At 50.1% G+C, this 16,199-nt stretch overlaps 1 protein-coding gene across 10 annotated transcripts in view; it reads right to left on the reverse strand.

The window, feature by feature from the left end:
* Positions 1–16,199, reverse strand: part of CNOT1 (CCR4-NOT transcription complex subunit 1) — a 1,579,387-nt gene that overhangs the window by 1,280,270 nt on the left and 282,918 nt on the right. For all 10 annotated transcript variants that reach the window (XM_085638198.1, XM_085638193.1, XM_085638201.1 and 7 more), the window contains exon 9: positions 15,551–15,677. In XM_085638198.1, the coding sequence (XP_085494324.1) occupies positions 15,551–15,677 (127 nt within the window). The remainder of the gene's footprint in view (positions 1–15,550; positions 15,678–16,199) is intronic.

The following is a 16,199-nucleotide window of genomic DNA, read 5'->3' on the forward strand; positions in this document are numbered from 1 at the left end:
AATAATACATTGAGCACAATGTGAGTTTTAAGTTATTTGCTATAGATCACTTTCAGGATTACTTTTCTAATTCCAGGACTGGATCCTAGATTCAGTCCTGGGACAAGTCTTGGAAACAAGTGAGTAAATTAATTTGTTACGGTTATGATTTTTAGGCAATATTTTGCTTTTTTAAAAGTTGACAATTAGAAGAAAATTCATAGAAAACAGTCAATGATTCCCTATGGGAGAAAATTCAAGTTACAGATAAAGTATGTTTGTTACTTTTGTAACCCAGTACTGGGTGCCTAGACTCAGTACTGAGACCTTTATCCAAAACAGGTAAGTAATTACGTTTTCAGATATTATACGATTCTTAAAGAATATTTAAAGATTGCAGAAATTGACACTTAGAAGAAATTTCACTGAAAAACAGTCAATGGTTTCCTATGGAAGAAAATTGGGTTACTGGTAAGAACGGTTGTGAGTACTTTTCAGGGTCAGTGCTGGGCACCAAGATCCAGCACTGAGATCTCTAATAGCAGGTGAGTATTTAGGTGTTCGTTACTCGGGTGATTTTAGGTGAATATTTTAAATTCTAGAAACTCCACACTTAGAAGAAATTTCAGAAGAAACCAGTCAATGTTACCCTATGGAAGAAAATTGGGTTATCGGCTTTTGGGTAAGTACTCGACTGGCAGAGGTAAGGTTCTGGGCACAGACTCAGGGGTCTCCCAGTGTCAGGTTGGTACAGTTATCACACCCTCAGCGGCACTGGGGCAGCCAGGTGCAGAGTGAGTTAGGCCCAATGTTATCCTACGGAAGGCAAGGAGGGGGGGAGGGGGGGGGGGGGGGGCTTGGTTGGTGGCTGCTGACTAGCAAGCAAGTGGCTGTGGGAGCTGGGCTCCTGGTCACTTGCTCAGGGCAAATAGGGAAGTAGGTAGCAGTAGAAGTTACACTGCCAGGGCCACTCAGGCAGCTGGGTGCAGGGTGCTTTTGAGCTCCAGGTTGAACAAAGGCTGCAAGCTCGGGGACGAAGATGCTTCAGGTGCCACCACCACTTTGAGAGGTAAGTTGGGTAGTTGGAGGATAGGTAGGTACCCAGGAGTCTGGCACAGGGGGCTGCAGGGCGGCGGGTGCAGGGGTGCCTTTTGGTGTCGGGAAATGAATATGCTACTTACCAGTATGCATCTGTTCTTGGCATGTAGGGCTGCTGACATTCATATCTGTGCATAGATCGCCGCCTAGTGTTGGGTCCGGATGTTTGCACGTTGTTGTCCTGGAAGAGTCTTCGAAGTATCCTGAGATAGGCGACTCCTCCCCTGGACCACAGTGCGCATGGGCATCCTCTCCATCCTCAGATTGTTTTTCGCCATTGTGGCAGTGATGGAGTAGATACAGTAAGTGATGACCATGCTATACAGTAATTCTGAGAGCTGCAGCTGCTACAGGCGCCGGGGAGGAGGGTGGGCGATATGAATGTCAGCAGCCCTACATGCCAAGAACAGATGCATACTGGTAAGTAGCATATTCAGTTCGAGGCATGTGGGCTGCTGAATTCATATCTGTGCATAGAATACATAGCAGTACCTCCTATTAGCGGCGGCTACCAGTGCCAGCTGCAGCAGTCTGAAAAAGAGTTTTGAGAACAGCCTGTCCTACAGCTGCCTGCTGTTTTGAGTGTACATCTACACAGTAGTGTTTGGTAAATGTATGTATAGTGGACCATGTGGCTGCTCTACATATTTCCTGTAAAGGAATGTTTCCCAGGAAAGCCATGGATGCCCCTAACTTACGTGTTGAGTGGGCTCGTGGGGGAACCGTTAATGTGCGTTTAGCCTTTTGATAGCAAATTTGAATACATTTAACGATCCATCTGGCTATACCTGCTTTGGAAATGGCGTTGCCCTTGTGTTGTGGAGAAAAGGCAACGAAAAGTTTTTTGTCTTCCTAAAGTGTTTAGTTCTGTCTATATAGTACATGAGGGTCCTTTTTACATCTAGTGTATGGAGCATTCTCTCAGCGACATTTTGTGGATTCTGAAAGAAAACAGGCAGTTCAATAGTTTGATTCATATGGAACAGCGATATTACTTTAGGCATGAATTTGGGGTTGGTACGTAGTACGACCCTGTTTGCGTGAACCTGTATGAATGGCTCTTGAATGGTTAGTGCCTGGAGTTCACTAACTCTTCTTAACGAAGTGATTGCTACTAGGAAAGCTACTTTCCAGGTGAGGAATTGAATCTCACATGAGTGGAGAGGTTCGAAGGGTGGACCCATTAGTCTGGTGCGGACCAAGTTGAGGTTCCACACTGGTGCTGGTGGGTGTCTTGGGGGAATTACTCGTTTAAGTCCCTCCAAGAAAGCTTTGATGGCAGGCACTCTGAATAAAGAGAGGTGCTGCCTGTTCTGGAGATAGGCTGCTATTGCAGTCAAATGGATACGTATTGAGGTGTATGCCAGATTGCATCGGTATAGGTGTAAGAGGTAACAGATTATGTTTTGAATGGATGCGGGTAGCGGGTTAATGTCATTGTGGGTGCAGTAAATGACAAACCTCTTCCATTTAGCTGCATAGCAAGCTCTGGTAGTGGGTCTCCTGGCCTCCTTGATGATCTCCATACAGTCAGGTGGCAGGTTTAGGTAGCCAAACTCTAGGACTTCAGGAGCCAGATTGCCAGGTTAAGCTGTTGCGGATCTGGGTGCTGAATTTCGCCATGGCTCTGCGTTAGGAGTGCAGGTTTTATCCGCAGCCTTTGATGCGGCACCACGGAAAGTTCCAGAAAGGTGGTGTACCATGGCTGGCGCGCCCACGTTGGAGCAACTAGGATGAGTGTCAGTGAGTGCTGTCACAGTTTGCGTGCCACCAGCGGTATTAATTGCGCTAGGGGAAAATCGTACGCAAATCTGATGGACCAGTTCATCCATATCGCATTGGCCTGCGATTGTGGATGTGGGAACCTGGCGGCAAAGCTTTGGCATTTTGAGTTTGTTTGTGGCGAATAGGTCTATCTCTGGATGACCCCACTGTTGGAAGTACGGTTGGAGTACTGATGGGTGTAGCTCCCACTCGTGCATCTGGTGGCTGTGTCTGCTGAGCAGATCCGCCATCTGGTTGTCCTTGCCGGGGAGGTGTTCCGCCATGAGGAATATGTTCCTCTGAATGGCCCACTTCCACATGCTCTAAGCCAGATGAGACAACTGTGGAGAGTGTGTTCCTCCCTGCTTTTGTATGTAATACATGGCAGTCATGTTGTCCGTCCGGATCAACAGGACTTTGTTGCACAAGTGTACGTAACCCCTTCGCTGCTGCGGACATTCCGCTGCAGCTCTGGGGGGGGGCAGGGGGGCAGCGCGGTGGGCCTGTGCTCATGACGGAGCCGCTCCGCCATGAGCCACAGTTGAGCTGTGCTCATGACGGAACGGTTCCGTCATGACTCCGCCCATTTGCGTTGTCGCCCCGCACAGGCGGGGAAACAGCGCCGCGCAGGCGGAGCGGCCGCCAACAGGATTGTCATGACGGAACCGTTCCGTCATGAGCACACGGCAACCGTGGCTCATGACGGAACGGTTCCGTCATGAGCGGGGAAGGGGTTAAATGCCTTCATGGCGAGGAAGATTACCATCAGTTCCAGAACGTTGATGTGCATCTTCTTTTGTTGTGTCGTCCATAGTCCCTGCACTGTGTAACTGAGTACATGAGCTCCCCATCCCTGGAGAGAGGCGTCCGCTGTCAGTATTATTTGTGGAATAGGCTCTTGGAATGGTCGGCCCTTGCAAAGGTTTTGTGGATTCCACCAATGCAGAGAGTTGTATGCCCGACCGCTCACCAACACTAGGTCTTTTAATTGCCCATGAGCCTGATTCCATTGACGTGCTAAGCACTCCTGAAGCGGGCGCATATGTAGTCTCACGTGCGGGTCTATGAAGATGCAGGAGGCCATCATGCCCATCAACTGCATGAACACTCGCGCAGGAAGGGAGTGTTGAGGTTTGAACTTTGAGATCAGCAGTTGCATGCTGTTGATCCTCACTAAATTTGGCGGAGCTGTGGCTGCCAGAGTGTCTATGGTCGCGCCCAGGTACTGTTGTACGTGTGCGGGTTGTAGATGTGATTTTGGGTAATTTAGTGAGAATCCCCAGACTGTGAAGAAGGTGAATGGTGAGGGACATGTGGCTGGCGCATTGCTGGGCTGACTTTGCCTGAACAAGCCAGTCGTCCAGGTAAGGGTAGACGTGAATGTGTCGTCGCCGTAGATGTGCAGCCACTGTAGCTAGGCACTTGGTAAAAACCCTGGGTGCTGTTGTCACGCCGAAGGGGAGGACTTTGAATTGATAGTGCTGTCCCTGAATAGTGAACCTGAGATATTTCCTGTGTGACGGGTGGATGGGTATGTGGAAGTACGCATCTTTGAGGTCTAGTGCGGCTAGGAAGTCTCCCTGGCTGAGCAGCGGGAGAACCTGCTGTATGGTGAGCATATGGAAATGCTCTGACAGAATGTAGTGGTTGAGGGGTCTCGGGTCTAGTATAGGTCTGAGCGACCCGTCCTTTTTTGGGATTAGGAAGTACAGGGAGTACACCCCTGTCCCCTGCTGGTTGACGGGCACGACCTCTATTGCACCTTTTTGCAGCATACTTAGCACTTCCTGCTGCAATAATGCTAAGTGCTCTGCGGACATAGGACGATGCTTTGGCGGTATTGTGGATGGAGTGGAGGTTAATTCGAGACAGTAACCGTGCTGGATAATATCCCTGACCCACATGTCCGTGGTGATTGCTTTCCACGTGGACAGGAACCGCTGGAGTCTCCCCCCCGACAGGTGTTATGTGGTCGGGGGGGAAGGGAGAGGGTGTCACTGTTTGTTCTTGGGTGAGGACCTGGTGTTGCCGTAACCGCGTCCTCTGCCCTTGGTGCTGGAGCCACGATATCCACCTCTGTTGGTTTTATCGTAGGTACTCTGTGTGCCCCCTTTAGTGTATTGCTGCTGTGACCCCTGTCCTCTAGCTGCTCCACTATTCCCGGGGCGACGAAAGGAGCCACTACGAAATGTCTGCGTTTGCAGAGCCCCCATTGACTTCGCAGTGTTAGTGTCCTTCTTTATTTTTTCTAAGGTGGTGTCAACTTCTGGGCCGAATAAGTAGTCTGGGTTGACTGGCTGATTTAGGATGTTGTTTGGAATCTCTGGTTTGAATCCGGAGATTCTTAACCAAGCATGTCGTCGTAACATGACGCTGGTGTTAATTGCCCTTGCAGCTGTGTCGGCAGCATCTAGTGCGCACTTAATGGATGCGTTGGTAAGAAGTTGTCCCTCTCTGATGAGGAGCTCCGCTGCCTCTTTGTATTCGTCTGGCAGATGCTGGAGTAGTGACTCTAGCGTGTCGTAGTGTGAACGATCATAGCGAGCCAGGAGGGCCTGTGTATTGGCAATGCGCCAGATGTTTGCTGCTTGAGCTGCAATTCTCTTGCCTGAGGTCTCCAGCACTTTGGACTCCTTGTCTGGGGGAGGAGCATCACCTGTTTGCGAGTGGGCTCGTTTGCGAGCGTTAGCAACCACCATGGAGTCCAGAGGTAACTGACCTCTAATGTACATAGGGTCCCCGGGCGCAGGTTTGTATTTTTTTTCAATCCTGGGGTTTAGCACCCGTGCCCTGGTTGTTTCCTTGAAAATGTCCTTTGCAGGTTTCAGAACACCTTTCAACATGGGCAAAGTCTTGACAGTTCTCTCGGAGGAGGCGAAAGTGTCCACCAAGAAGTCGTCCTCAACTGTGTCAGAGTGGAGTTGCACTCCATGATTGGCGGCAGCACGTTCTATGAGGGCATTGAAGGCAGCGGTGTCCTCTGTGGGAGATGTTTTTGCGCCGTAAAGCTGCGTGTCCTGGGTATCTGGTGCGGCACCCTGGTCTGCAGGGTCATCCCAAGGTTGATCTGGGTCCTGCTGCTCTTCAGGATCGATATCCCTAGGGTAGGTGGTATCATCACCTATGTAATCCTCCATTGCGTCCGTGTCGGAGGGCGTAGGAGAAAAGGACTGGGGATCCTGATAGGACGTGTGCAAGCGTTCATATAGAACCGGTTCCGACTCTGCTGGCAGTTTCTGCTTCAGAGGGATTCTGTAAGAGTCCAAGGCCTGCTCTGGCGTGACCTTCCGTTTTCGGAGCATGAGTCCGCCAGTGTCGGCGTCGATGAATTGTGACTGTGAAGGCTCAGTAGGAGAGTGTCCAGTAGATGGGGACCTTGTCTGGCGGACACGTGTTCGGCTCTCGAACATCTTCGGCGCCGTGGATGGCGGCAAACCAAAAGTGATGTTGGTTGGTGCCGAGGGTGCCTTTGGAGCCTTGTTCGTGTCGGGGCCCGACGTGGACCGGAGGGCTGCCGGTTCCCTGATGCGTTGCAATGACGCCGCGACTTGCCGCACCGAGAACGCCGAAGGTTCTTTGGTGCCGAGTGGTTCCGTAGAGGTAGGCGTCGACTGCTTCGGAGCCACAGGGTCATCGATCCGAGGAGAGGTATTAGCGGTCGTCGGAGCCGATGACTTGACGCGTTTCGCTGCCTTCGAAGTAGACTCCGATGGAGCGGCCATTTTGACTTTGGTGGTCGGGGCCGACTGCTTCGGTGCCGGGGGCCGAGGCGCTTTTGTGGGACCGATGGCCTTCCTTTTCGGGACGGTACCGACATCCGCTGCAGTGAGTTCGGCGCCGAAATCCCTCTTAGTGCGTTCGGAGCCGATGGTCTGTGCTGGCGTCGAAGGAGTGGAGGTCTTCGAGGGCTTCGAGCCGACCACTGCCAGTTTCACTTTCGGTGGAACTGGTGCGACGATTGGTTTCGGTTTCATTGAAGGGAAACCAGTCTTTTTTGGTAATAATGGCTCGTGCTGGATGTTCGAGGCCGGGCCCGAAGAACTTTGGGATTGATCTCGGGTAAGGCCTGGAGGCGATCCCTTGACCGGAGCCGTAGAATGACGCACTTTGATGGCCTCCGTTCCGACGGGTAGGCCTGGCTCTTCACCAGAGCTATCTTCTTCGGCCCCAAAGGCCTCATCGTAGTCTCCTACCTCGCCGACGGCTTCTTCCCTGTGAAAAAGCGCTTCATTGGCGTCTTCCGATCGGGAATCGTGTTCGGAAGCGGGGCTGGAGTTTACTTCTTCCACGCTCTCAACATCTTCGTCCTCGGTGCTGAAGATGTTGGCCGGGGCCGGTGCCGATTGCTGCGCTTCTAATCTCGCTGCCCGTCGATTCAGGAGAGTCTTCTTGGATCGGAATCGGGCACAGGCCATACATTTCGATTCGTCGTGATCCGGCGAGAGACATTTGTTGCATACCGGGTGGACGTCGATGTGTGGGTATTTGGCGTGGCATACAGGACACCGTTTGAATGGGGTCCTCAATTCCATTGTCGATGTAAGGTCGATGTTCGGATTAAACGGATCCGAAAAACTGGAAGAAGTTTCTAAACTAAGCAAGAAAGCAGTCGATACCGAGCAGGAACAGTACCGACGAAAACTAAAGGCCTTTTGGCCTTAAACTAAATTTTCCTAACTTGAGCTAAGATAAGCACATCGGAACCCAATGGCGGAAAAAAACAATCTAAGGATGGAGAGGATGCCCATGCGCACTGTGGTCCAGGGGAGGAGTCACCTATCTCGGGATACTTCGAAGACTCTTCCAGGACAACAACGTGCAAACATCCGGACCCAACACTAGGCGGCGATCTATGCACAGATATGAATTCAGCAGCCCACATGCCTCGAACTCTTACCCTCTGTTGATCGCGGTTGGGGAGGGTCCCTGGTTCTGAGGCTACATGCGTCGTCGGGAGCGTCGAGGTGAGTCTAGGTGAGTCCTTGGGTGCCGGATTCGGAGTCACAGTCGCCGGGGGGACGTCCTCTGTGTCTTTGTCCACTCCGGCACATGCCAGGCTTGGCGCGTTCAGAGTGTGCAGGGTTCGCAGTTCCGGGCTGATGCCAGGGGTTAGAAACTTGGTTTGAGCAGCCACTGCTTATGGGAGTCCAAGATGCGCAGAGTCACAAGGTAGCCAGGTCCTCCGGGGTTTGTAAGGTTGCTGGCCACAAGAAGTGCCGGGATTTAACAGGAGCAGGTTCGAGAGTCGACAGGCCAGTATGGCTGGGGCCGAAGCAGTTGGTGTCTTCCTCTTCTTAGCAGCTGCACGATGGGTCTTGTTTCTTCTTGCTCTTTGTCTTTTCGGAATCTGGAATCTGGAGAAGGAAGGTTCAGGGTGCCTCTATATACTAGATTTAAGGGTGTTACAGGTAGGTAAAGGGCAGGAACCAAAGGGTCCCTGCCCTGGGGTGGGTACACCCCCTATCCTGCCACTCTCCTGTGGGACGGGGGCAGTAGCGTAGTCCTGATTGGGCAGGGCCTCCCATCTTCAAGATGGCGAGCACCCGGAAATGTGCTTCACCTCGCCTCTCCCACCTGAGGGGTGGGGTTGGCAGGCTGGCACAAACCCTGTCCGTATTTGGGGTTTCCGGCCAGTCTTCACGCCAGAGTGGGGGTCAGAACCGGTGGAGGACAGTTTGCTGGGTACAGCAAGTGGCCTGGAGAAGCTCAGAGGCGGCATGCCTTTGAAGCTTCCCCCTGCCCACCCTGGGGGAGGAGACCTAGCACCTCGCCCAGGATGTGCATTGTTGCAGGCCCAGGAGAGCGGGGGCTCCCCAACCAGGGGTCCAGCAACATGTCTGCTGTGTGGCAGCCTTCCACACCAGATGTGGATTGTGTGAGAAAGTGGCTCTGTATATACTGTTCCCAAATAGGTACAGGGTGTACAGAGTCCACAGTCCCCAGAGGTTTGCCAGAGGCTAAAGTTAGATATAACCTTACTCGCTAAAGTGGTAGCTTGGTCGAGCAGTAAGGCAGTATCAAAGGACAGTGTAAAGCATTTGTTGCGCACACTCAGCCAGCAAATGGTCTCACACACTCAATAACTGAACTCTAGGCCAATGGTTTATATATAAAAAATATGCTTGTTTTATTTTAGAACCAACAATAGGCATTAAAATATACTTTGAGAAGGAGATTCTTTATATAAATACTTTTGCAATATGCAATTGACTTTTGTATAAAGTTACAAGTGGTTGCAATAGGCAACACAATTCTAAACAATAATGCATTAAGTTCAATGGAAGTTTAAAGTTATTTGCAACAGATTACTTTTAGGATTACTTTTGGAATTCCAGGACTGGATCCTAGATTCAGTCCTGGGTCAGTACTTGGAATCAAGTGATAGCAGTCAACTTGATTACTGTGAAGATTTTTAGACAATATTTTGCTATTTTAAAAGTTGACACTTAGAAATATTTCATAGAAAACAGTCAATGGTTCCCTATGGCAGAAAATTCAGGTTACAGGTACAGTAGGTTCTCGTTCCTTTTGTAATCCAGTACTGGGTGCCTAGACTCAGTACTGGGACCTTTATCCAAAACAGGTAAGTAGGAATATGCTACTTACCAGTATGCATCTGTTCTTTGCATGTAGAGCTGCAGATCTACACACTTTTGCATAGATCGCCATCTGGTGTTGGGCCACGAGGTCGGTGACTCCTCCTTTGGATGGTATTGCGCATGGGCTTCGGCTCCATCCTCAGATTGTTTTTCGCCAGCAGGGAAAGATGGAGCGTAGTAATAACAGGGAAGAAACCCATGTGTGTATCTAAATAAGATAAACTGGAACAGATACAGGTAGCCGGGGAGGCGGGTGGGCGTGTGTAGCTCTGCAGCTCTACATGCCAAGAACAGATGCATACTGGTAAGTAGCATATTCCGTTTGAGGCATATGAGCTGCAGATTACACACTTTTGCATAGACTATATAGCAGTTCCCAACCTTAGCGGCGACCACCGGTATCTGTTGCAGTAGTTTGAAATAATGTTTTGAGTACACCCTGGCCCACACTAGCTTGTTGCTTAGTTTGCACATCTACACAATAGTGTTTGGTGAAAGTGTGCGGTGTTGACCATGTAGCTGCTTTGCAGATATCTAATGGGATGTTCCCTAAAAAATGCCATGGAAGCCCCCATCTTTCGTGTAGAATGGGCTTTAGGAGGAACGGATAGCGTTAGTTTTGCTTTTTGGTAGCAAATCTGAATGCATTTAAAATCCAACTAGCTATCCCTGATTTTGAGATGGGGTTGCCCTTGTGTGGTGGAGAGACAAACAGTTGTTTGGTCTTGCGGAAAGGTTGTGTTCTCTCGGTGTAGTAGAGTAAGGCTTGTGTGACATCTAGCGTGTGCAGAGCCCTTTCTGCAACAGTCTGTGGTTGTGAGAAAAATGCTGGTAGTTCTACAGATTGGTTTAGGTGAAAAGGGGAAATGACTTTAGGTAGGAATTTTGGGTTGGTACGGAGAACAACCTTATTCTGGTTCATTTGAAGAAAAGGTTCTTATATGGTAAGTGCTTGTATCTCACTGACCCTTCTAAGGGAAGTGATGGCTACAAGGAAAGCTGTTTTCCATGTTAGGAATTGTAGTTCGCATTTGTGCAAAGGTTCGAAGGGAGGCCCAATTAGCCTTGTGAGAACGATATTTGCGTTCCACATAGATGAGGTTGGTACTCTGGGGAGAATTATTCATTTTAGGCCTTCCATGAAGGCTTTAATGGCAGGTACTCGAAAGAGTGATGGATGTTGCTAGTTTTGTAAGTAAGCTGCAATTGCTGCGAGGTGTAGTCTAATGGACGTATAGGCTAGATTACACCTTTGTAGGTGGAGTAAGTAGCCTATGACGTGTTGAAGGGACAACAACAAATAGTTTCCACTTGGCAGCGTAGCACGCTCTAGTGGTAGGTCGCCTAGCTTCTCTGATGACGTTCATACAGTCAGGGGGAAGATTTAGGTACCCAAATTCTAGGATTTCAGGAGCCAGATCGCAAGGTTGAGCTGAGCTGGGTCCGGGTGTCTGATCTCTCCATGGTTCTGGGTTAGGAGGCATGATGAGGTGTAGTTTTTGGTGTGGCGCTACAGAGTTCCAGCAGCGTGGTGTACCACGGTTATCTGGCCCACGTTGGAGCTACTAGGATTAGCGTGAGGGAGTGTTGTAATTTGTGCACCACTAATGGAATGAGTGGGAGAGGCGGAAAAGCGTACGCAAATTTGCCTGACCAGTTCATCCATATCGCATTTCCTTTGGACAATGGGTGTGGGTATCTGGCGGCGCAGCTTGGGCATTCGGTGTTTTCGTGGGTGGCGAAGAGGTCTATCTGTGTGGATGCCCCCACATTTGAAAGAATGGATGAAGAACTTGTGGGTGAAGTTCCCACTCCTGGATTTGTTGTGTCTGTCTGCTGAGCAGATCTGCCACGGTGTTTGACTCCTGGGACATGTTGAGCTAGGAGAAAGATTCTGTGGGGAATAGCCCATCTCCATATGCTCTGTGGTAATTGAGAGCTGTGGAGAGTGTGTGCCGCCTCGTTTTTGTATATAATACATGGCCGTCATGTCTGTGCGAATGAGGACTGCCTTGCCTGAAATCTGTGTTTGAAAAGATTTTAGGGCTAAAAAGATTGCAAGTAACTCCAGATGGTTGATATGGAGTAACTTTTGTTGAGTCGTCCATGTGCCCTGCACGGTGAGATGTAGTAGGTGAGCACCCCAGCCGGAGAGCGAAGCGTCCGTTGTTAGTATTATCTGGGGAACCGGGTCCAGGAACGGTCGACCTTTGGAAATGTTTGTGGTGTTCCACCACTGCAGAGAGCGATGGGTGCGAACGTCTACCAACACGAGATCTGTCAGTTGACCTTGGGCCTGGTTCCACTGGCGCGCTAAGCACTCTTGGAGGGGGGCGCATCTGGAGTCTTGCGTGGGGCACTATGAAAATGCAAGAGGCCATCATCCCTATTAGTTGCATGAACACTCGTGCTGGAAGGGAGTGTTGAGGTAGGAATTTTGTCGTAAAGCCTGAATGCTTGCAATCCTAGCCGGATTGGGGTAGGCTATCGCTTTTGAGGTGCCTATGGTGGCACCGAGGTATTGTTTTATGTGGGATGGTTGTAGCTGGGACTTTTTGTGGTTCACCGTGAAGCCTAGTTGGTGAAGTAGTTCGATCGTGGTGGAGGTGTGTTGTACACACTGATTGTATGAAGTGGCTTTTATCAGCCAATCGTCTAGGTATGGGAAGACGTGAATGTGCTGTCTTCTCAAGTGTTACAACAAACAAATGATGGACGGAATGCTGACAATGCAGACATTCTCCCCCAGTCAAGAGATCTGGGTTAAATCCATCGTTCTTTTGCCCACTACGCCACCCCAGTTCAGACATGGCCATATGCAAATCAGTCTTGACCCTGTGCCTGTGGCCTTCTCAAGTGTGCCGCCACCACTGCCAGGCACTTGGTGCATACCCGTGGTGCTGTTGTGACTCCGAACAGGAGCACTTTGAATTGGTAGTGTTGGCCGTCCACTACAAATCTGAGGTACTTTCTGTGAGCATGGTGCACTGGAATGTGGAAGTATGCGTCTTTCAAGTCCAGAGTGGTGAGGAAGTCGTTTTGGGAGAGGAGCGGAAGTACCTGCTGAAGCGTTACCATATGAAAATGGTCTGAGTGAACGTATGTGTTTAGGGGCCGGAGATCTAGAATAGGTCGTAGAGTCTCGTGCCTTTTTGGTATGAGAAAATATAGGGAGTAAACCCCCAAATGTTGATGGACAGGAACGTGTTCTATTGCCTGTTTTTGTAGGAGGGAGATTACCTCCTGCTTCAGTAATTTTGTGTGTTCTAGTGACATTGGGCGTTGCCTGGGTGGAATGTTTGGGGGGGGGGAAGATGTAAGTTCTAGGCAGTAGCCTGACCGAATTATTTGCGTCACCCATTTGTCTGAGGTGATGGACGCCCAGACATGAAGGAAGTTTTGGAGTCTGCCCCCGACCTGAGTGGAATGGTCTGGGGGGAGCGGGGGGATGTCATTGGGTAGGAGGTGTGGAAGAACAGGCGTGGTTTGTTTTGCCTCTGCCCTTATTGTTGTTACCCCTGCAGCCGCCTCTTTGATAACCTTTTGTAAAGGTGGTCTGAGTAGGGGATTTATACGATCTGGACGCTGTGTCTGAGGAGTAGCCTCTGGATGTACTCCGAAAGGAGGCGCGGCGAAAGGGGCGTCTGGGCGGGTGGAACTGTAAGGCCCCCATGGATTTTGCGGTATCCGAGTCTTTTTTCATTTTTTCCTAAGGCCTCATCCACCTTTGGCCCAAATAGATGTTCCTGGTCAAAGGGATGGTTAAGGATGGAGGCTTGTACTTCTGGTTTAAAACCAGATACCCTTAGCCAAGCATGGCGACGGAGAAGGACGCTGGTGTTGATGGCCCTGGAGGCTGTGTCTGCTGCATCTAGGGCACAACGTATGGAGGTATTTGTGATTGCTTTACCCTCTTGAATTAATTTGTTGGCCCTAGCTTTACATTTTTCAGGGAGATGGTGCATTATGCTTTTTAACTCGTCATAATGAGCCCTGTCATATCTGGCCAGTAGTGCCTGAGTGTTTACTATATGCCATATGTTGGCCGCCTGGGATGCTGCGTGTTTGCCTGATGCATCTAGTAGTTTTGATTCTTTGTCAGGTGGTGGTGCATCACCTGACGCTTGTGAATTTGCCCTCTTACGTGCAGTAGATACTACTAAAGAATCTAGTGGTGCTGGTCCTCTGATGTATGATGGATCTGAGGGAGCAGGTTTGTATTTTTTTTCAATACGTGGGTTAATAACCCTGGCTAACTGGGTCCTTAAAAACTTCTGGCGCATGCTTTACCACTCCTTTGAGCATGGGCAGTATGGAGGTGGACCTATGTGCGGTATCAAAAGTGTCTAGGAGGAAATCTTCCTCCACGGGGTCGGTATGCAAGTCCACCCCGTGATAATGTGCCGCCCTTCGCAGAAGATGGTTGAACCCTAATGAATCTTCTGGTGGAGATGGCCTAGAAGGGTAAAGATCGTCTTGTGAGACGTTGGGGATATCTGGAATATTGTAATCGTCCCATGGGTCTGGGGTTCTTGTAGGGGTGGGGTCCTGTGGCACATCCCCTATATCATGATATGGGTCCACCTGATCATCATCGTCTGGAGACTGGGTAGGAGAACGATGAGGTGGGGGTGGAGGTGGGGAAGGAGGTGGTGGTGGAGGGGGAGGTATTCTGAAGGGAGAGGTAGCAGAGTCCTTCATCTTTGGAGGTGGAGGCGGAGCAGGCTTCTCCAGATGTCGCTTTTTGGTAGAGAGTGCCAAATGTCCAGTTTTTGGATCCTTGGTGAGAGTTTTTTGCAAGGGATCCGGTGTAAATAGTTCTGGTGAGGTTATTTGGTCCTTCGGCGCCGAAGGCGTCGGGCCGATGTCTTTAGGTTTTTCTGTGCCGGTTTGTTGCTTAGAACCCGGCTTGGGAATCTCCAGTCTTAGTCGGCGCCGAGATGGGCTTCGGCTTGGAAGTGTCGGTGGCCTTGTGTGGTTTGGTCGGTACCGAAGATGGCGTCGGTACCGAAGAGCTGAGTTTCGACCCCAAGGGCTTCAGTGCGGAGCTCGGTGTTGAGGTGGAGGCCGGTTTCTTTTTCGGTGCCGAAGTGTGTTTCTCGGCACCACTGGTAGGCTGGCTCGAGCCGCCGGAAGGCTTACTTGGCTTCTTCACCGGGCCCGAATGTGGGGTGTGTGAAGCAGTGTCTCCGATCTTGCTTATGCCCGGAGGCGAAGGCGTGACCGAAGCCTTTGTGGGTGTCGGCGTGGGGGTGGGGGGGGGGGGGGGGGTAGATTGGTACTCACGACCCTCTGCGCCGGAGTGATGTCCTCCACATCGGACTCGTCTGCCTCGGAAGCGCTGACGAGGTCCTCTTCGGTGCGATGCTGTCCCGGATCGTCGAAGTTGTCTCCGAAGATGTCGACTGGAATGGACGTCGAGGAGTGTGCCATGTTCCTTCTGGCTCTTCGGTCCCGAATAGTTTTTTGGGATCGGAAAGACTTACAGGCTGGACAGTCGAGCCTCGTGTTCAGGGGAGAGGCAGAGGTTGCATACCTCATGAAGATCGGTGTGGGGAAATTTGGACCCACATCGAGGGCACTTTTCAAATGGAGTTCTTTCCATGAGCCGAGACCGGAGCTTGGGTAGGCCCGAAGCCCGCCGTCGACGACGACGACGACTGGAACCGAAGGTCTGTGCCGATGAGAAGGTGCGTTGATTGAAGAGATTGCGATCAAAACAATACCGCAATTTGGGGGTGAGGATTGCGCGTCGATCGTCGAACTGGAAGCTGTTCGGAACCGAAGCGAGAATATTACATCCGAGCCCAATGGCGGAAATAAACACTGAGGATGGAGCCGAAGCCCATGCGCAATACCATCCAAAGGAGGAGTCACTGACCTCGTGACTTCCTAAGACTTTCCAAGAGGAAAAACAAACTGCAAACCTCCGGGCCCAACACCAGATGGCGATCTATGCAAGTGTGTAATCTGCAGCTCATTTGCCTCGAACATTTGAGTTACACACAAGTAGTTTCTAATATGGATAGTCTAACAGAGTTTAATACTAAAAGCCAAATTCCTGTTCAGAAGTCAAGTTATATATACTGCAGACACTGGAAAACGCTTACCTGTAACGGAATGCCATCTGTAAGTCCAGAGTGAGTTCGAGCCATCATTCCTAGTACCCTGGCAACCTGCACAGCTGTGACTTCCCGAACACCAAACTGAACAATGATATTGCGGCATTCTTCCACACTGCAAAAAGAAATTGAATTAATCACAATAGTAAACTTGTCTAAAGGAAGCAGGTCCTGCTCCAGAGTAAAACGTCCGCAAAGCCAAACTTACAAATTGTACAGATTTTTAAACAAATTTCAGTGCCTTCAATGTTGTAAAAGACTCCCAATTAGTTCAAACATCAATAGATAGTGATTCAGTTACCAGGCAACTATCACAAGCTGTATTCCAGATACACTAGTATTTCCATAACATTGCAAGAAGCGCGCAGAGCTCCAGTGATTAGCAGAAAAGCTGAGGGATAGACAGCCAGAGCAATTGCTTAGAGGCCTTCTCAGGTCACAGTGCCCTGGGTACCTGTGGTACCATTTACCAGGGGCTGACATGTGCCAAGAGATGCCAATTGGGTTTAGGCTTCAATGCAGTTTTAGGGAAGGAACGGTGTAAGAAACTGGCTCTAAATATACTACACCAAAATGAGATAGTGTGTATAGAGTCCAAGTCTCCCCAGAGGTAGGCAGAGGTTAAAGTTAGATAGAA

Source organism: Triturus cristatus, chromosome 12, assembly GCF_964204655.1.
Source record: "Triturus cristatus chromosome 12, aTriCri1.1, whole genome shotgun sequence".
NCBI classification, from domain to species: Eukaryota; Metazoa; Chordata; class Amphibia; order Caudata; family Salamandridae; genus Triturus; species Triturus cristatus.